The following is a 20,148-nucleotide window of genomic DNA, read 5'->3' as shown; positions in this document are numbered from 1 at the left end:
TACGTATTCATGTGTGGGGATATACAAATGTTGACAACTCCGCTTGCGTGACGGGCCTGCCAGCTGTTCTGTGTGTCCAGTGCGCCGCTGCCGCAGGGCGTGAGCGGGTTCTGCTGCTCCTCCTGAATTTATGTAATGAGGAAGCCGGTGCTGCAGCTGCGGGGGGCAGCTTGCTGCACCTGCTCAGCGAATGCGGTGGCAATACCCCATCAATAGGAGCAGCACTGAGTGCAGCTGTGCTGAGACAACAAGTAGACACGAAGGCTATGCGACCAGGGCTGGATGGGTGGACGGCCTTGGTAGGCACTTCACAACGCGCACAATAATAGCAGCAGCAAATTTAAATTATGTGGTTTATTTACTCACGCGCTGTAGAAATATGAGGGGCTATTCACATCATAGGAAACAAAAGTGCAACCCAAACCATACACGCGGGCCTAAAGGCGAGAGAAAAATTTGCCTCTTGACTCAGCACGTCTGCTGCCTCCGAGGCAAGCGGCGCCTGGCGAGACTCCTTCTGCAAATAGGGGCTGACCCGACAACAGTCACTGGGAAATTTGATGGGGACTCAGTACTGCTGAAAGCTGCAGCCACCGGGACCATATGTGGCATACTGGGCATACAACGGCAAGCAACGCAACGGGAAGACCACTCAAAGACAGAAAATCTCATGCCTCCTTATGGGACTGATTCTGGGCTGCTCCCTATCCATTTGAGCTGCTATGGGTAATTTCCCGTCCACGCATGTGCATTTGTTTATATTAGTATCCTCAGCATGTGTAGACAATACTCCTTAACGCCATTATGTGCGCTGAATAGCAGCGGTTGTGTTGCATGGCAATTTCTCTGTGAATCCATTTTGCAACAGTGCGATGGCTGGTTTCTGCTCATCCTTAAGCTGCCGTTGCAAAAAGGCTACAGCAACTAACAGCTCAACATTCTGAGTTGAGTAAAATCAAATAGGGCTGCGGATTGATGCGCAGGGCTCACCGTTCACTTACTCTTCTTTTGTTACAAATAGGGAACAGCATCAATGCGCTGACGGCAACGCTGCGCTGGAGCCCTTTGCACTTCGCAGCTGTTTCGGGCTCAGCAGCTTTTGTTGCGGACATCTGTCGCTGGTCTACAGGAAAGAATGTCAATCTCCAAGACGAAGGCTGGCCACTGCAACGGACTCCCTTAATCATCGCATGAGCAAAACAGGCACGAGAAACGTATCCTCAAAGTCACTGTATAACTGAGCTCCAAAGGTGTTATCGGTAAACATCATATGAACGCGTCTGCCATATGCAAACTGATGTGATATATAAAGAATCACAAGAATACACCAGTGGCCACTCAACGAGCCATGCCACTATCCCATAAATACTCAGGATTTGGAAAGCGTGAAGGTGCTACTCTCTTTTGGCGCTGACCCCCTCAAGGCCGTCCGGTTCTCCAGGCTGCGCACTATCTGTGAGTTTCTCCTAAGAGACCCAAACAGTGGCTCTACCAAGTGAAATGGCTCTACCAAGTGAACGTGCCGGAATCATCAATGGATCACGCGCCAAACTGTTATGTGCTTGTGTGGAACCAAACGTGTTTTGTTCTGAGGGATGTTTTCACTGCGCATAAGCATTTTGAGATGTTGTGAATCAGGGTTACTAGGCTAGAGCCTAGAGCCTACAATCTGGAAGTCCTTAAGCTACTGGGTTAGGCCTAATTAGTGTAAAGCAATGCGGTAGTTTGACTTGGGCTGACTGCTGTCAGGCCTGGCTGAAACGCCTGCAGAAGAGGAAGACCCAGATGACCAGGTTACGGCTTTGCATGTCGCGGTGCTTCAAGTGGGAGTTACCAGTGTTATAAGATGCGCTTAGCTAGGCTACACATGGCAACCAGTACAGTGTAAGACGTGTGAACGCAAATGATAATTCTGTAATTTGCAATTTGCTGCTTGAGCCTCCCTCTATGCCGGCGTAGGGCTGCCCAGAGTTCGTAGTGGCGCTTCTACAGCTCTTTAAATCTCATATTGAGCAGTTCGGCACCGGCAAGGCACAGAGAGGCACCACCGGAGGTTCCACTACCGGCAGACGTCAGATTTTCAGCAAGAGGGACGCGGCTGCGTTGCAGTGCATTATTACAGGAGAGTACTAGCACAAAGTTCGCTGTTTCCGTCAGAGTCCCTATATGGACAAAATTTTTCGAGGCTTCTAGATAGTTTGGAGACTAGCTCAGCAGTGTACACAGGTTACATACTGTGCATAAAGCTACCTTTCTCTCTGATCACCCAAGGCCGTGCAAGACTATTTCCCAGATTTATGCGGCCGGTGGTTTCTCAGAATGCGTATTGGCAGTAACACACTTGTTCCCTGGTGTTCAGGTGGCTGCGGTGCCCCTCCAACGGAAGTAAACAAAATGTTGGAAGGTGCGTGACCGTTTGTCGCTTTTTGCTTGCATTGTGCTACGGAATTCCGACTTGGAGTGATTTAAAGCGTGTAGCGCAAAAGTAATTTATGTCCGCATATAAGAAGTCGTCTTGAAAGGTGGTAAACCACTTTTGTGGACGCAAACGTGTTGGAATATAATGGCTCCTCAGGAAAACTATCGACCTCTTGCAAGTCTCCCTTTCTGTCAAAGCTTATCTTCTGGGTTTTCTGATTCACGGATGCACGCTAGGATGCAACTTTTGTTCACGCTGAATAGAAGTTGATGTTTGGTCTGCAGCGGCTACGCATCAGTCTGGCAAAGTACGATCACCTGCGGCGGTTTTACTGACAGAGCCTGCAGGCGCCAAAGGCTGTCGGTGGACACCTGCAGCTTTAGCAGTGGCTCTTGCAGCATGTTCTGCGACAACTGCTAATGCTGCAGATGGAGCAGAATCCTCGTAAGCTGGCAGCCTGTGCTGTACGCATTACTTACCTTTAAGTTCACGCATAACCTGACATTTGTGGCGGCAGGTGCGTTCACAAGATTTCCGTCCACTTATTTCCAAGGGGAATGCGAAATAATTGCCACTCCTAGAATGTTAATACTAACTTTCGAAAACTCCTTTCGCAATTGTTCCAGGGATCTGAGGACAAGACGACACAACACATGTGCCGCTATCGTTAACTTCGCGGCTGTAGAGTTTCCCCCAGACATTGCTGCAGCGGCATGCTGTTTCGAAAAGTTACTGGCCGATGCAGATGAGACTCTGGGGATAGGCGCTTTGGAGGTGGGTAGTGTTAAGCTGTATAACTCAGCAGCTGGCAAGTCAAAACAGCACCACATCCTGTGCTTGTCCTACCTCATCCACGATCACTCTTACCTGCAATAAAACTCCAAGATGATACACTTGGCAAGCGGAGGTTACGAGCAAAATTTTTAAGCAGACAAAACCGCTGGCTGTCAGACGGCGTGAGCGTAGCTTAATAGGTAATCAGCTAGACAATCAATTAAATAAAAGGCTTTGCCTGGGGGCGACAAGGCTATGCCTGCGGGCGATGCGTGAGACGTGCATTCGAACTCATTTGTTTCTCTGCAAAGACCATGTTTGCAGGTATTGTCCTCTATTTGCCTCTCTGGGTTTCAGCCGCACCTGGCGCAGCCAAAAGGTCAGCAAAAGCAAAAAGTGGCACGACCTGCTCAGCGTTCATACCGCCTCTCCAGTACAGTTGAAGGATTTTTTCTCGGCTGTTGCCAGCAAAGTGCTGCAACAAGCTGTTCTGCACAACTACATGAAAGTCGTCCGCCGTGTTCTTCAAACTGTGAGCCCCAGCTTCGCAGGCCCAAATAAGGGAAGCAGCTGCTTTTTCTTACTGTATCTGAAAGCTCCTCCAAAACAGCCTGTGCCATTCCACTCCTGAAAAGCTTTGCCCTGAAAGGCATGCTTTTGTTTACGATTGCTATGAGCGCAAGGCCGCCGAAACTGCTCTGCACGAAGCAGCACTTCTGGGCTATGCGGAAATCTGTCAGCTCCTGGTTGACGCGGGTGTCGCTGCTGTTTCCAAGATCTATGGAGGAAAGAGACCTTTTGAGCTCTTAGCCAAGGCACTGCAGCAACAGCAAAATCACAAGTTACTGCAGCAGCAGCATGACATCCTGGCAGCTGCTGCAGTGGCTGCATCTGCTGCGCCACCAGTTTCAGGGCTGCCGCGGTCAGTGAAGAGACTTACTGCAGAAACCCTAGAGTCTGCTGCTGAAGCAGCAAAAACGAGCATAGCTCAAATCAAGACAGACGACTCCGTACATTCCATTTCGGGACCACGAGGTTAGGAAAAACGCCCCGAAATGAACGGTACAGTGGTCTGTACATGTGCACCTACTTTTATGTCTGAGACTAGTCAGTTCGTTACTAAGGCCGAAACACTAGCTAGCAAAACTTAAACCTCTTGCTCTTGGGTATGGCTAAGCATAGAGTTAGGCTGACTGATTGAAAGTATAGCTCAAACTGAACAACTAGTTGAGCGGTTATCGTGGTCTGCATGCAGTAAACACAGATGACAAAGAGGCAAATGGAGCTGTGAAGCCTCCACCAGTCATATGCAGCCTCCCAGGAGGGACTATGCCTTTGAAGCCTTCAAAGTTGACGCCTAGAAAAAGAATGCTCAATCCCGAAGAACGATATTTTGCTGGTCGCTGCGCAATTTGCACACGTGTTCTTTCTGCCTAAGCTGATTAAGATGATCCCAGATAAAAACAAAACAACCTTTGTGCGAACCATTTCATCACTGAGTCCTAAAGGTTCAACTCTGAAGCTTTAGAAGCCGCTTCTTTTGGAAATTTTCACTGCAAGAGTTTAGACAGAGTTTCGGCAGCTTTGTCGTTTTGATGCTTACGGGATTTGTAGAGCATCACTTCGACATAACCCAGCGGCGAACATATCTACTCTTTAGAAATATGTTCTTAGGGTGGTTAGGACAGAGACCCTTAAGGAATTCGAAACAGGCATCCCTAGCTGTCTCGGCAGGTTGTTCCTGCTGTTCTATGAGGCGTCGAATAGCCCTGCGCTGTTTCCGTAACCTTGGGTTGGCTCTGCTACCTCCGCAGGCGACAATCTGCTCTTCGATCTGCTGGTACTGCTTCTGCAGTGCTAGCAATTGTTGCACCACCTTCTGCTGCGATTGCTGGAGAGGGCCAATGAGGGAAAGGAGCACAGGGAGCAACATCAACCCGTGGGTCACTCCCACAATTATTACCAGCGTTGTCATTTTGAAAAAAACAGAAAGCACAGGGCTGTCTACGAACGCCAATGGCACCACAGCCAGCTGCGTAGAGAGAGCGCCGTGTAGTAAAGGACCCCCGACAAGCAAAACGGCCTCAAAGGCGCGCAGACCTCTTTTTTGTCCCATGCAGTGGCAGAATGCATGAGTGGTGTGTGTTGCGTAATCCACGGAAAAGCCTGCAGACAATGCAGCAGCTCAGTTGAGATACGTGCCCATGCAAGAGGTTCACATGGAGCCCCGACTGGAGCTACTCACTTGTCTCGCGAGTTTCTTTCACGTACCTATTGAAATTGTAAGGTTCACCATGGTCAGCAAGTTGAGTGGCAGGCCCCATAGAGCCATGAACCCCAATATCACTACGTCGATAATAAGCAGCACGAAGACAACAAGCAAAGCACCTCGAAGTGACGGCAGTAAAAACAATGAAACCTATCAAACGGAACAATACAAGAGCCGCTTTGAAGTGTCACAGATGCTGTGATGGAGTACACTGAGTTCTGGGACTTCATGGTGCTGTTGTTAGGCTTGCTGCCCAGATCAACATCCTGTGCCTCAATAATTACACGTGTGTGTATTTACAGGCTGGTAGATCGGGGGCGCTTAATGTTCATGAAGCTAATGAAACTCACAACAATCACGGCGCATCCCGCAGTGGCCAAACTGCTGACTGTTTGCGGCAAGATCGCATCGTCGCTTTCGAAATAAACGAAATTGCGGTTATACGCGGCTCCCCTCAACATCGGAAACTGTGCTAAATCATCCCTGTAAAATAAACTTCATGAGAAAAAGCAAACGTTCACTCTGGGAAAATTAGTGTGTAAAGCTAAAGCCTCAAGGGAACTACTAGCCAGTGTTGAAGTTTTGTAGTTAAGGAGGGCTGTAAGTCTCAGGTTCAATGAAACCACTAAGAGTATATAATTGTTGCACTGAGCCATCATTTGTATTTTTTAAGGGTTCACGCGCCCATGCATCCATGTTTATATGTAAGGGCACCAACGCATGTGCGGATGCCTAGCTACGGAGGAACGCTTCCTTCTACACCAAAATCGGTTCTCTCACCTAAGTTGGTGCATGAAGTTGCTGTTCTCTTGGGTGCTAGAAAAGTACTTGGGCACCAGTACCAACGTCCAAGCGCGCAGTCTGAAACCGTTACTCCACGAAAAGAATGTGGTGAAGCTAGAACCAAATGGCGTCTGCAGCCATGCATACAGCCTGAATCCACCGCATTGTAGTAGCACACATCTGTCGCCTTTGCGGACTGGGCAGTGAATATTTCACGTACATTTCACACTACGTTTCGCTCCAGGGGAGTATGCAGCACACTGCGATTCTTCGCTAAGAGAAGACACCGCAGAGGAATGCATGCCAGTACCAAGCTGTAACCTGTGAAAAGAGAACGTGCTTGCAGTGTTGCACAAAGATGCAACACTGCAAGAACTTGGGAAGGCTAGCCAACGCTTTACTTGTTGGTAGAACAGACGAGTGATGCGCGTGCCACTACCATTCCAGGCTCATACTTTACAGTAAGCGGCCTTCAATGTGTCCACGAGATTAAAAGGTTATGTTACATTTGCATGCAAGTCGTCGCGCTCTGTTCTGGCACGTTACGGGCAAGGGGCGATTGCAGAAACAAGAAGAGGCCGTCTTGCATTTCCATTGTGTAGCTCCGCTGTTTGAGACGCTCGTGGAGCTTCTGATATTCCACCTAGAGTGTCAACAAGGCAACAGCAGCACATAAATACAGCTGCAGGCAGCAATTCCTAGTTTATGGCCTTTTTTTCCTGCCGTGGTAGCTACGGTGACGGAGCCTGTGTCGCCTCACTCTGAAGGCTGCAGAGCACACGTTTTCAGGATGACTAAAAAAGACCATCACGGGGTCCCCGTATGTCCCAAAGTACTTTTCTTGCATATCAAAGAATTTCTGTGGGAAGAAACGACACACAGTCCCCGCCTCATCAGGCTAATATAGGCTGCAATGCCAGAGTACGATAAGACGGCTTCTGCCCAACGAGAACGCAAGGCGTCCCAACCAGAGGTCCCTTTGAAGTTCAAAAGAGGTTCTTTACACGGGCCTTCTACGCATGCTCAGCATGGCCAGAGAGAATCCCTTGCAAAGCCGCTTGAGAGTTCCGTAGGAACTTCCAGACAAGGCATTGTCTTTAGCCTACATAAGACACTGAATTCCCCCATCTTCCATTCTATGTCCTCAATCTAAAATTACATCGTATTGGAACCACACGTAGGGCCCATGCCTTGTATGAGGCAGAACCAGAAGTTTTTACAGTGCCCCATCAGGTCTGCACGCATTAGGGAGGCTGAGTCTTACTTTCAGCATTGTGCCGTCTTTGGTAAGGCTCCGAGGATCGAGTCCAGCAGTAATTTTGAAGCAGCCAATTATAGCACTCACGAGCACAACAGCAAAAATGACAAGGAGCATGAGCTTAAAAAAGGGATTCATGAGGAGGCGAGCTCCAAAACGGACGAGCACCTTCCGTAAACCCCTGCCTACGTTTCCCTGGGGCTCGGCGATACCGTCGCTACCAAGTCGTTGCAGTAACTGCAGGCGGGCAATGCGCTCGCCTGACCAGCTTCGCCCTGTTGTATTAAAAGCGGCCTCGGCGGCCTCCGCAGCAGCAGCAACCACCGCGGATCCAGAACCCATGCACAAGTTCACCACCATCTGGTCCTTCCAGTCGTCGTCCACCTGGCGGCTCTGCTGCAGCTGCCGCTGCTGCTGCAATTTCTGCACTCCACTGGCTGTCAGAGGCACGGTTGATGTCTTTCTGTAGAAATGCACTGTTGTTCTGCGTGGTCTAATCAGGCGCACAGATACCCCAGTAGTTTTCGACCCCTTGGTATTTAAGTTCTTTTCTGAAGGCTCACCAGTTGTCTTGCTATTTACTGGAGACATCTCCTTAGATCCAACGTAGTGCTCCTGGTTTGCGCCTTCCTTGGAAGACTGTTCTTGCTGCGCTTTTTGCCGGCGGCCCTTAAGTGCCGGTCTAAGGGCTTTTGCCTTTTTCTGTCTCTGCTGCTTCTGCATTCTCTTGCTGGAGCTGCGGCTGCTCCTAATGTTTCCATTTTTTTCCTTTCTGCTGCTGCTGCTGCTGCCATTCTTTGATTGAGAAGCCGTTGCAATTTTTTTTCCTTGCATGGCGCTTTTCCTGGGTGGTTGTTTCCTGGTTCTTGTCCTAAGGGGCCTTTTAGGCTTGAAGCTATCAGATTCGCTACACCCTTTGCCTCTGTCTTTCCCTTCAAATTCTGAGGCTGTGCTAGTTATAGAGGCATTTACGGTCTTTTTGCGTTTTCGTGTTGCATCTTTCCTCCGCTTCTTCTTTGAAGTCTGCTGCTTTCTCATGCGGCGAGTTTCCGCCTCGATCAATCGCTGCTGCTGCTGTCTCTGGAGTGCAGCCTCAACCTGCATCGTGATGCACTGAAAGATGTCGCTAGCGCATGCTGAAAATGCGGAGGCATCCGCGCCTGGGAGCCTCGTCTTGTCCACATACTGCAAAGTGGGCAGTACCTTAATAGTGCGCACTGGCTTCCCTTGTTTCCGATGGCCTTCCTGGTGTTGCTGCCACTGCGCTGCTGCTGGGTCTGCTGTTTTGGTCGGCGCGGAGTCTCGCATGATCTCCATGGGGAAGCACCTGAAAATTGTCATCACTCTACCTGCTGCTTCTGCCCGAGCATCTAAAGCAAGGAAGCCCAAGAAAAAAGTAAGACACATTACGTAGCCCAGGAAGAGGCCAGCGAGACACAGAAGACAGAAGCTCTGAATTGCGAGATAAGGGCTGAAAGCGCCAATGCCGAATGTCAAAAGATTCGTCAGTGTCGTTATAGTTATACCCACGCCGCTGTCCCGCAGTGTCAGCTGTAGCCTATCCGCTGCCGATCTTTTGTGTACTGTCAGGCTATATGACTGCAGAAGGACCAGCGTATCGTCAACCCCAATGCCCACAACCAGCAACGGTGCAGCAGCAGCTGTCCCGGTGCTGATTACTCCACACAAGAAGCACATACCAGCACCCCCGAGGTACCCGAGGAGTGCAGCGCCGGCCCCCGTAAGAGCCACCGTTGCTTTAGACCGTAAATGAGACCTAGAGAAATTTACCACCCACACATACATTCCAATTAGAGACCCCGCACCAGCCACAAGAACGGCCTCGCCCCCAGGGCCAGCTGAAGAGCTCGCTGCCAACTCATCCGCTGAAGCGCACCAAACAACAATTCACCGGTCATGCTGTCTTCGTCCTGTCACCAATCAGGATCCCCTAAATGATTGTGAGTCCTAGACGCATTCCTTCTTTGTACCTAAAATGCTATTCAAATGGTAGCTTATTTGTCTTACAGAGGCTTCTCTCGGTTTTGAGTCCCATGTGGGCACCCGGGAGTCTCTCCTGCTGCAGCAACTCCTGCAACTTCCGCTCCCATCGCAGTGCGTAAGGGCGTAGCTTCGCATCGTCTGAGATCTGATACCTGCAGGCACAGCAGCAGCCTAAAGGCACACTTTTGTCTGCTTTAGTTTATCACGCAGAGGGTGTTAGTCTTCAGCTTGTCTTTCTCCCTATGAACTATGCGTGCTACAGGCTCTTTCGTGGTGGCAAGGAACTATGTAATGTTATTATATGCAACCACGCTTCTTCGCTGGCTGCATCTCAGCATCAGGTGAGAACCAGTAGTACCATAGGCTAGCGTTTTTTCCTTGCCTTATGGACAATGCCGCAGTTGCAGTAGCGTAGCGGCCCGAAGGACTCAAACGGAGGCCGCTACGGGAGAGCAACATATCTGTTGGGAAGGCGCGAGCCAACAAAAATGAAGTGTGTAACGGGTACTCCAACATGCTTCCAAATTCCCTGAAAACGAATATTTTTCGCCTTGCACTTCTTGACCTAAACTTGATAATTTATGTGAAAAGAAAATTGGTGCATACAGAAATGGGGAAAGTTTCGACTGAAGAAGATTTGCTGAAGTGGGCTCACCGCCTGTGAGTGTAGACAAAGATTACACCGTCCGGCGCCTCGCAGGCCCCAGTTGAATCTTTGTGACAGAGATTTTGGAAGCCGTATTCGCCGGGACCTAAAGGCTGCCGGCATCCCAAACCTGTTATGCGAACTCTGGGAAGCTCCTTCTCAGGATCACAGACGGTTTCCGTCTCTTGTGGGAGCCCCAACACATGTTGCTCCTGCGCCTGTGCAGCAGCTGCTGCAGCAGCATATGCTTCACGCCGCCGGCGGCCACCTCCTGCCATAGGCCACTGTGGCGGCAAAAGTAATTGCTGCTGATTCTGTTGCTGCCTAAGCTGCTCCTGTACGAAATGCTGTTGCACTGCCGCTGCTGGGTCACCCCATGCGAGACTTCGGGGCTGCATCTGAGGAGCGCCATTCTCTTCTTCTATCATCCCCTCGACTTGCAATGCCATACCAGTTTGCAGGTCTGCGGTATACAAACTTGATTCCTGTGATTCCTGCAGCCGTCTTTTCGGAAGTTCAAGGGTGTCACCAATTTCAGCCACAGCGACTGCGGCCTCTGCAAGCCCATCTCTGTCGCCTTCGTTGGTAACTTTCAAGTCCAGAATTCTCATATGCATATCCCAAACTGCATTCAAGAAAGAAGCTTCCAAGAGATTGCTTTGTCCGTCGTTTGATGCAATGAGAATTACTTCGCTGCGTGTCACGTTGCCTTGAAATAGCATTCTGAATTCATCAGCGTCCTGTAAATTCGCAGACCGTATAGCACTGAATGCGCCTGTGATCGGCCAGCTGGATATTACAGTGTTTTCGAAAAAGGGTCAGACTTTGCTGCCGTATCGCGCCAGCATAAGCCGGCCACTTGCCTTTTGTGCCTGGCTCTGGGGAATAGTGTACTGCACAACGCCGTCAGTTGTGCTTTGCTTGAAAACGAGGCCGACGGACAGTCCGAGACACAACAGGGCACTGAAAATGATAAACTGAACTCGCGCAGCACACGGCAATGTACAGTAAGCGATCGCTAATCACGGTACTGTGACACCGCTGTTTGGGGCAATTCATTCGAAGACTAGTCAGGCCCCGTGTATAGACTGGTCCCCTCTCTCACCTTTTTCGGGTGCTTATACACTATGAGGGCGTAACGGCCAAATGCGTTTGCTACCTTTTCGAGCATTGCGTCCCTTGTTTCTGCTGCACAGCGGCAGCAGTCCCACGGGGTCCAGTCTACCTGGGCATAGCTGTCTGTTATGTCTTTACTATCTCTGCTGTCACTTGAAAATGTGTATTGGGCCCCTTCGAGACGATACCCGGCTTCCTGTAGCAGAGATGAGCTGCGCTTGCCAGCAACGGGTGCAATCGTTGGTTGCAGCAGCCCAGGGGAACCCCACCGCCTGCCTCCCTCATCCATCATCAAACAAACATATATAGAAATAATTAAGGTGGAAAAAATGAGGAATTAATCATCTAAAACTTTGAAGTACGAACCATTGTGGCCTCTGCCTCAACAGATGGGAATGGGAGAGAGTTCGTCCTTTTAAGGCGTGGCAATTCTATTTAAGGCACATAAATGTATGGAAAAAGTTCACACCTGTAGTAATGCTGTATCTATATTGCGCAGAAGTATACACACATAGTGGGGGGCTGGGTTTTACCTTGCATGCTTCTTGCCAAGACCGGCGGTCATTTTGGCAGTCGGCGACGGTCTCCCCAGAAATTTGCAGATCTTGAGATATTTGCACATTCCTGACACCCTAATATGCATTGTTTAATTGACATATATATCTTGCCGGATTGCTGGCGGAAACACACCCCCGTATGTTCTCTACAGTATGGCAAGGGCGGTTAGGACTGTGGTGACCTCACGAGGTTGAAGGATTCCACACCAGCACAGCCAGAATTTTAGTTAGGTTTCAGTTATCTTTCTGAAAATTTTAAAGACCAAATATCAAACTGTTGCTGCGATACTATACTGCGCCCCACAGCTGGACCTCCTCAAATGCTGCTTGTCTTGATACACAGATTCACCGGTGGAAAAGAAATTTAAATGGCATCAAATGGCGCTGAACTTATTCACTATTGTGTTTTTATTCAGTTAAAATGATGATGAACTGAGCAATTTGCAGCAAGTGTGGCAAAAATTTGAGCGAAACGCTCACCTTCGGAGGTGACCTCGTACAACACTTGCACGCAAATATGAACGTCCATTGCCTCCACAGAACAATCGACTCCAAATATTCAGGCAGCCTAGTGCGCTTTCTTCCTGTGGCGCATTGACTGCCATAAGTACGTGGTGTGCATCTCATGAAAATGTATGATATGTTACAGCTTGGAGGGCTCAGCAGTTAGTCTAACCACGAGGTGACGAGCACCCACCAAACTGCATGTATCAGCAGGGCAAAAAGCATCAAAAACGACTAACGCGCACAGGAACACAGCCTGTACGGGCCTCTATCCCTCGTCATCACTTGGCCATTACAAAGCGGCTAAAATCCATCAGCTCGAATCAGTTTATTCATGCGTTAGCTTTTGTACTTCCCGGTGCAAGAAGTTAATGCTAAAGCACACATATCTACATAAACACGGCTTATGGGCTTAATTGCCCAACGTTTCATGTTGACTCTTGCTGGTGGTCTCCTTATTTGGTTGTTTCAACTTAGCCTTGGCGATCAGAGGCATTTTCCGGGGATCACATAGGCTTAGCAAAACTGAAATTCTCTATGCAGTCTACAGTTGGTGCAACACTGTGCAAGAATGCAAGACAAAAATCGCTCATATGGGCTTAGTCCGTCAAGTAGTGCGTGTGTTTCTTTCTACTGGCTGCACCTTCTCCCTCTGGAGATACCTACCAACGGACTTTTGTGCAACAAAACAGGGCGCTCGTTCGTAGGGACTTGCACCTGGCGAGAATGCAGATGGCAGCGAACAGCCTGCCAAGTCATTTAGTCAGATTTACATGCTTGTTCTCACAGCCTCCTAAAGCTACGCAATTTGATTTGCCAGCCTGCCCCTCTGTGAGGAAAGAAAGAAAGACTGGGAACTTGCCCTCTCAGTATGGCATGCCTCATATAAGTATTTGCCTTGCACGCCTCTTAGGAGTTAAGTGAACTTCATTATTTCGCTACAACTCAGGGATGGAGATGCTTTCGCTTTGCCTTAGTTGTGACTGACTGAAAATAGCTAATAGCATTACGTGTTCCCGTAGGGCATGGAATAGCACTTTAGAACAGAGCTCAAAATCTCGAAATCTTCTGGCGAACGCTAAACATGGTTTTAAGAGATTTTTAAGCTGCATTTTGAACTGTGAGCTCATGGAAAAGGGTGCGTTCCTGGTATTCAGGCAGTATTGACGTGAACCCAGTAGTTTTCCGAAATACAGGCTAGGCCAAAGCATGTTTACGGCTCTTTTGCCGTCACAGCTCTATGAAAAGGCCTTGGTAATCAAGGACAATATTCATGCATTTGAACGTGCGTTTTTAATATATTTGCATGCGGGTGCATTTCATACTGCAATGCCTAAAACACGTTTCAGAGCAAAAGTGTAATAATTAATATTATATGAATGTATGCAGCAACATGTAGTAGTGCACATAGCATATAGAATATGTAACATCTATACATGCTATGTAGATTACATGAAGTACATGCATGGATGAGATTAAATTGGGCAAATATGGCCAGAGGGGCCTTGTTGCGCATTCCCCAAGGGAAAGCCCGGCGCAGAAAATAAGCTGCACACACCCCGGAAACGTCTGCCTGATTCATGTGTCGGTAAGAGTGGCCTTGAGGAGTAGTGTCGAGATTCCGTCGTTCGTGCTAGCGGCCACAGCATGTAGCATTGTGAAATGAGGAGCGCAGTTCATGGTGCGAAAGTGCCGTGAAAAGGGATAACGTTAGACACAAAACTCTTTTTTTACCTAAACCAATGCAAAGAAATTGCTAGAAACTTGCATATGCGGCCAAAATCGCTAGAAATGTGCAAATAGGGACACCTAAGCCCCAGGGACCGCTGCATCGCTTGACACGCTACTGCAGGTCTTGAGCTACTTTACCCTCAGCAGGATAATTTTACGGTGCCGAAGACATGTTTGGAATCTTTTGTAGTGCTTGTTATTCAAATCAATGAAAGTGGATGCAAAATTAATGTCGGATGTGGGCTGCCAACCTCTGAAGGCGCGGACGACTGGTCCGCAGTACGGGGAATACATGCAGAGAAAAGATGTGGAAAACACGCGGTTTACGATTCTGGCGGAATATTTAAACCAGAAGCGTGCATGATTCACATGTCGAAACCGCACGTTCCTCCGCGCGTGTCTGTGAAATATACAGAAGAGAGCTCTTCTCAAACGCGTTGTACATCTCTTGCGTATGGTTCGTTTCGGCGGGATTCCTCCCATGCTGCTCTGGCTTTATGCATGCGACCGTCGGTGGCTGCGGGCTGCAGCACAGAGCCGTGTATAATGTGGAGCAAAAAGTAGGACTTCCACCACGATCAGCGGCAGCAGAGCCTTCCACCGCCAAAGCCGCCGCTGCAGCAGCTGCAGCCGCAGCCGCAGCAGCCAGAGAACGAAGGGATGCTCGTATCAGGCCATGGAGGGGTGCTGCCCTGTCCTGCTGCGGCGGAAGCCCCAAACTCACTGCCTACGCAGCTCATCTACTCCAGTAATCTAGATCTTGATGACGAAATCCTGTTGCCACGTTCGGCACCTACAGCTCCTCGGCAGCCTACCGGTGACGACGCCGCTGCGGCTTTTCCCGTTGCACCAACTGACGCAGACGCCAGCAGCAGAAGAAGCAACGTCGACAACAACAGTAGCGTACACGGCGTTAGCTCCACTTCCTGCCATAAGGGCAGCAGCATGAACACCCCTTACTCGCAGTCCCCTCTTTCACCAAACACGGCAGTACATACAGTAGCAAGGCACTGCAGCAAGATGGACTCAGTGTCAATGCTAGCTGCAGATGCTAAAGCGCCCAGAAAAGAGGGCATAGGGCTTTCGCGCGTTGTCAATATGATATTTTCTGGGTCTAGAAACAGGAGCATGAAAAATCGTAATGGCAGTATGAGGCGGGGCTCGCGGCAGCAGCTTTTGCTGCCTTGCTTGCTGGGTGACCCTTTCGTCTGCCTAAATGTTGACAAAAGAGTTGGGGTTGCAGCTGGGACCTTACTAGGGCGTCTTTCCCTCTTCTACTGGCCCACAATGCAGCCGGATCAGCAGCAGCAGCAGCAGGATGAACAGCACCAAGAGCTGGAGTCGCGGCAGAAGGAAGAACCAATGAGTGGTGAGGTTCTCCTCCCCCAGGCCTACAGCGACGACGGCGTGGCCATATGCTGGACAGACACATCATATCTCACCGCTGTCGTTGGAGCGTCTGATGTAAGCCTTAAAGGCGACGGATGACTAATGGCAGCTAGGTCAAAGCGCAGGCCTATGTAGCCAGCTCGGTACTGCTGACTTCGCGGCAGCTAATTGGTCGCAGCCAATGCAGCGCGTCACAGGGACTTCTAGAGGGACCAGTGGCAGCCGGCCCAATGTCGTAGCTTACAGCTTGCAGCCTATGCATGTTCGTTGCTGTGTTTGCTGTGCGCAGCTGGTGCAGTGGAAGTTGCCGTCGTTACGATGTATGGGCAGTGAGCAGCTATCGCTGTTTGCATGTCGGAGTGCCTTCAACTCTGTGACAATCAGTATGCGCATGCTGCGCCGTTGTCGGGAATCGGGCCAACTGCTGTTGCTATATAGACACTGCAGCAGGGCCCTCGCGAGCATCATATTGCATAAGTTGTACCAGCCAGAGTGGGTGGCCTCTTCAGCAACAAGTGCGGCCCTCACAGACCACAAAAAGACGCAACAGAAAGCCTGGGCGCAGGCTCTCGCTGCAGGTGTCTGTTCACTGGATCCTCAGCAGCAGCAGCAACAGCAGAAAATACCCAGAAGTCACAGCACATGCCTACTTGGCACTGGCGCCGCCTGCATAATGGACATGAGTAAGACCCCTTGGCACCCTTCGGGGCATTACGCAACCCATATACCTCAGGCTACATAGATTTGAGTAAATGCTGCAAAACTTTAAGTCAAGGCTTTACGATTTAGGGTTTATTTACAGGGGAGGGAGACATGTACGAGCGCTACGAGACCACTTACTTCTGTAAATTATGGCGGAGTGTTGAGGCCTCCAATTTAATTGCCCTGGACTTTAATGGCGACTTTGTGCTGTACGTACACCGCAGCCGGGTCCCCGCGTGCTGCTGTTGCTGTATGTCTCATCTTTCTGGCGCAGTATGCTCGTCTTTCGTTTGTTTAGACAAAGTGGGTGCAGGGCTGCCCGCAGGCTGCAAAGTGTGCAGGCATCTGATGCTTGCCTCGAACGAATTCGGATTCAGACGGCGCGGCTGGCCTAGATGAGTTGACTGTGTGGATGAGTTGCTGCTGCTGTTGCTCTTGCTGCGGCTGATGCAGTTGCTGCAGCAGTGAAGCTGCTGGGGAACCTCGTTGGCTATCTGTGGTGGACGCTCGAGGAGCTTCGAGGCTTGTCGAGGAGAGCCAGGGGTAATCAAAAACCGTTAGCGGCCGACTGTGGCTGCCTAGATCCTAGATTGCCACTAATTCACTCGCTTGGCGGACGCAGCAACGTACGGATTTCGAGCGTGGTAAAAGCAGTTGTGTTTGCTATTCTTCTGACTTGCTGCTTCTGTTGCTGCTGCTTCAGTTGGTGCGCTGCTCGCCGGAGTTACATGGATGAGTATTTGGTGCACCAGCAGATGGCGCCACGCCGCATGCACCACGCTTGTTTTTTGTCATACTTCTTTTTACTTGTTTCTGATGACAAATCAATTTCCGTTTTCGACCTCCGTCTCTCCTTCTTCGACTACTACGCCTCCAGGGCCCGAGCCCTAGGCTTGGGGAGCAGTTGTACAACAGCTGCAACGGCAACGCCTGCACCAGACGCAGCAGCAGTAGCTTTTGCCTGCTGCGCAGGCACTTGCATGAACTACAAAGGCACAGACCAGCAGCAGCAGCAACAGCAACAGCAGCCGTCCGCAGCTGCATCCTGCTCGGGCTCCGGCTCCCGTCTTCTGAGGAGGCAAGCTGGTCCTTCTGCGTCGGCTGATGGGGGTTGCTCACAGCTTCGTGATAGTTGCGACACATCCAAATCACCAGTAGCAGCAGGATCAGCGGCAACATCAAAGGCAAATTCTCCACTGCAAGCTCTGCCTGCTCTTTTTTTACGCTGTTTACAAAAAGCTGATTTAACGAATCAAAATTATAACGCCAACATGAAAGGCGGGAACAAAAGCCTCATTCAACGAATAATCAGGAGCGTCTCAGGAGGGACTAGTAACAGGAACCAAGAAACGGCGGCGGTTGCTGCTGCTGCCTCAGCGGACTCCGCCGTGGTTTCAGCAACTGCAACAGCGGCAGCAGCAAGGGCGACGAAGCGAACAGGGCCGGCCGGATCCAACGGCTCTGCTGCTGCTGAGGACGAGCCGCTGAATGCCTTAAGGGGGAACTGTGTTCTTGGCCGCAGCGGCAGTAGCTTGGAACAGAAGCAGCAGGATGAGGCAGACGACCAGCAGCAGAACCAAAATGGCGAAGGCATGCATCAGCACCAAGGTGACGGCTTTCCAGAAAGGGACACCTGCTACGCTTTCTTTCTTCTTGAGAGAAGTCCCCTGGCATTTCGGCTAGCTGAGGCTTTTTTTCGCTTCTGTTCGTTGCTGCTGCAGCAGCAGCGGCAGGTGCTGCAGCATTCTCACCTCTGCGCTGACGATGCCACCAATGACAGGAACATCAAACCACCAGAGCCACGCCTTAGGAAATCTTTCGTCAGTCATTGGGTATCAGGGCTTAGGTCTTTCAGCATGATGCTACGCTTGTCAAGGGTTAAACGCCGGCTGTGAACAGTCTAAAGAGCTTCGTTTTAGGGGCTGTCAGGGGTGCCAAGTTTGAAACTATCAGAAGCCGCTCACTCGCCCTATGGTTTAATGCTTAGACTTTGGGTTCTAAGCTCTACGGATTGCGAATTGTGTGCATTCAGATCCGTTACCGTCAGCGGTCTCGCATCTTGGCCCTAAATTGCAGCCGTCTAGACTTTTGCTTTTTGTGCATCGACTGCGCGGGGTGGTTGAGAGTCTATTCTCTCTTCAGATCTAAACCCTTGCAAACCCTTCGAATAGGGAAGGCACAGTTCGCAGCGGGTGTGTAGGCTAAATGGCTCAAATTTCTGGGTTTACGGTCAAGTACGTGGGCATGTAGCGGTTTGGGAGATTTTGAGTAGTTGGGCGGCACACGCTGGCCTTTGCCCAAGGCTTCCCAGGATGTATGGCCTAGGGTTTGGCGTTGGTCCAATTTGTGCTTAGAGGTGGATTTTCTGTCTCCTGTGGCTTCAGGCTGGCCTTACGCTCTCGCGTCCGATGGCTCCCTTGTTGGATACACCAGCGATGACGTAGGTTGTTTCCCCTTTCCCGTTTCTGCTGCCGGTGTTAATATTGCTGATATTGTTCGTATTGCTTCTGCCGTTGCGGTGTCTGCTACACTTAAGTGTGTGTGCACTCCACGCGTATGGAATCGCGCATTACTCCACAAAACCTGCAGACCCAAGACCCGTATTCTGGTGCTTGTATTGTACAGGGGGTATATGGCCTGTTGCTCAGAGAGGCTCATTTGGGCTGTTGCTGGGTGTCGGGCACGGAGACTTTTTGTGCACTGCCGACAGAGGTAGCAGAGGAACAAGTGCCCAAAACAATTTAATCTGCTCCGTATGATTACTTTCGTCCAGTTTAAATGACTCAGCCTACACCAACATAGTCCACGTGCGACCATTCAGACCAAAATATCAAAGTCTCGAGATCCGCCGCTAAGCCACAGCGGCAGCAGCAACCGCACTAGCAGCAAAAGCACCAGCACCTAGAGCGGAAGCAGTAGCAAGCACAGCGATAGGGAACAGCAAATCGCTGGAGGGTGCGAGGGCTGTTTGCGCTCCGAAATTGCATGGAACCACATGCAAGCGGTTTATTCCAGATGATGAGCTCACGAACCGCAGAGCATGTTCCTTTTTTGGTTTGGAAAAGGAAGTGGTAGTCAGACGTAAGAAAGGCACTGAATGGAGCTGCCTCTACACTGACTGTAAACGGCAAGGCGTGCAGACACTAGTCCCCAGCCCTCGGTGTAGTTCCCGCTTCCCTCATGAGGTTTATTTGCAGCTTCGCTTCTCTGCCTTTCACTTGGCCCCTAAAATATATATTGGGGAGCACAGAGTTCTTGCGAAAGAGTGCAGAGACAGTGCGAGTTTGGGGGAAGGTAGCTTAACTAGAATGCCCGTGAGTGGTTTCTCCGATTTCGTGTCTTCGTACGGTGAAGCACAGCGAAAGGTGTCGCAAGCAGCCAGGATTTTTGGCCCACGTTAGTGGGAAAGTGACTCAGAGCAGCAGAAAACAGGGAGAAGGAGCAGGAGAAACAGGGGGAGGACAGGAAGACCGCTGCTCACACGTTCCGCAGACAGTGAAGGTCTTGAGCTTTATATTACGGATATAAACCAATACAGGCCTCGCTCATGGACGCTGAATTTAAACCGAGGGTTAGGAAATCCTATTCCCTCCACCTTAGCTACACGCAGGAACCGAAACCCGCGATCCATAGACCAAGACGTACGCACAGATCATGAATCCGAGCCTACGCCCAAGCCATGATACTAACTATCTCATGTGTTAACCCTGAATCATGAATAGCCTCATTAAATCCAGAACAGGCAAAGTCGATATGCCCCAAAACTGCAAGATGGCGGAGAACTAAAGCCCAGCTGCGCATTCCAAATCGCTTGCATGGAGGACATGGGCTCGCCTGAATAATCGGTTCCAACAAATTCGCAAGCAAACTTGACTGATTTCATTCAAGAGATCATGTGTTCTCTCCGCCTCTACCACTGAGCTGTTACCCTGTAGGCACCGCGCATTTACCAGCGATGCGCCTTCAAGCCCTCCACGAAGAACCCTAGACCCTGAG

General features: G+C 50.2%; 2 protein-coding genes across 2 annotated transcripts; one reads left to right on the top strand and one right to left on the bottom strand.

Moving 5' to 3' along the window:
* Positions 1–4,811: 4,811 nt before the first annotated feature.
* On the bottom strand, positions 4,812–11,558 carry ETH_00005435 (Lipid/sterol:H+ symporter, related; the record flags this gene model as incomplete). The annotated part of the gene is made up of 12 exons (XM_013372478.1): positions 4,812–5,359; positions 5,465–5,612; positions 5,813–5,945; positions 6,243–6,395; positions 6,752–6,888; positions 7,006–7,104; positions 7,510–9,389; positions 9,532–9,659; positions 9,890–10,036; positions 10,163–10,893; positions 11,017–11,130; positions 11,259–11,558. The coding sequence occupies 12 exons, from the start codon at positions 11,556–11,558 to the stop codon at positions 4,812–4,814; spliced, it is 4,518 nt and encodes a 1,505-aa protein (XP_013227932.1).
* A 3,163-nt stretch (positions 11,559–14,721) lies between these two features.
* ETH_00005430 (uncharacterized protein) lies at positions 14,722–18,897 on the top strand (the record flags this gene model as incomplete). Its single annotated transcript, XM_013372477.1, has 6 exons — positions 14,722–15,525; positions 15,740–16,133; positions 16,253–16,361; positions 16,856–17,760; positions 18,537–18,592; positions 18,778–18,897. The coding sequence occupies 6 exons, from the start codon at positions 14,722–14,724 to the stop codon at positions 18,895–18,897; spliced, it is 2,388 nt and encodes a 795-aa protein (XP_013227931.1).
* Positions 18,898–20,148: the final 1,251 nt, after the last annotated feature.

Source organism: Eimeria tenella, genomic scaffold (assembly GCF_000499545.2).
Source record: "Eimeria tenella Houghton genomic scaffold, Eth_scaff1, whole genome shotgun sequence".
In the NCBI taxonomy this organism is placed as follows: Eukaryota; Apicomplexa; class Conoidasida; order Eucoccidiorida; family Eimeriidae; genus Eimeria; species Eimeria tenella.
The sequence above is the reverse complement of the archived record's forward strand: the minus strand, read 5'-3'. Positions and strand labels throughout refer to the sequence as shown.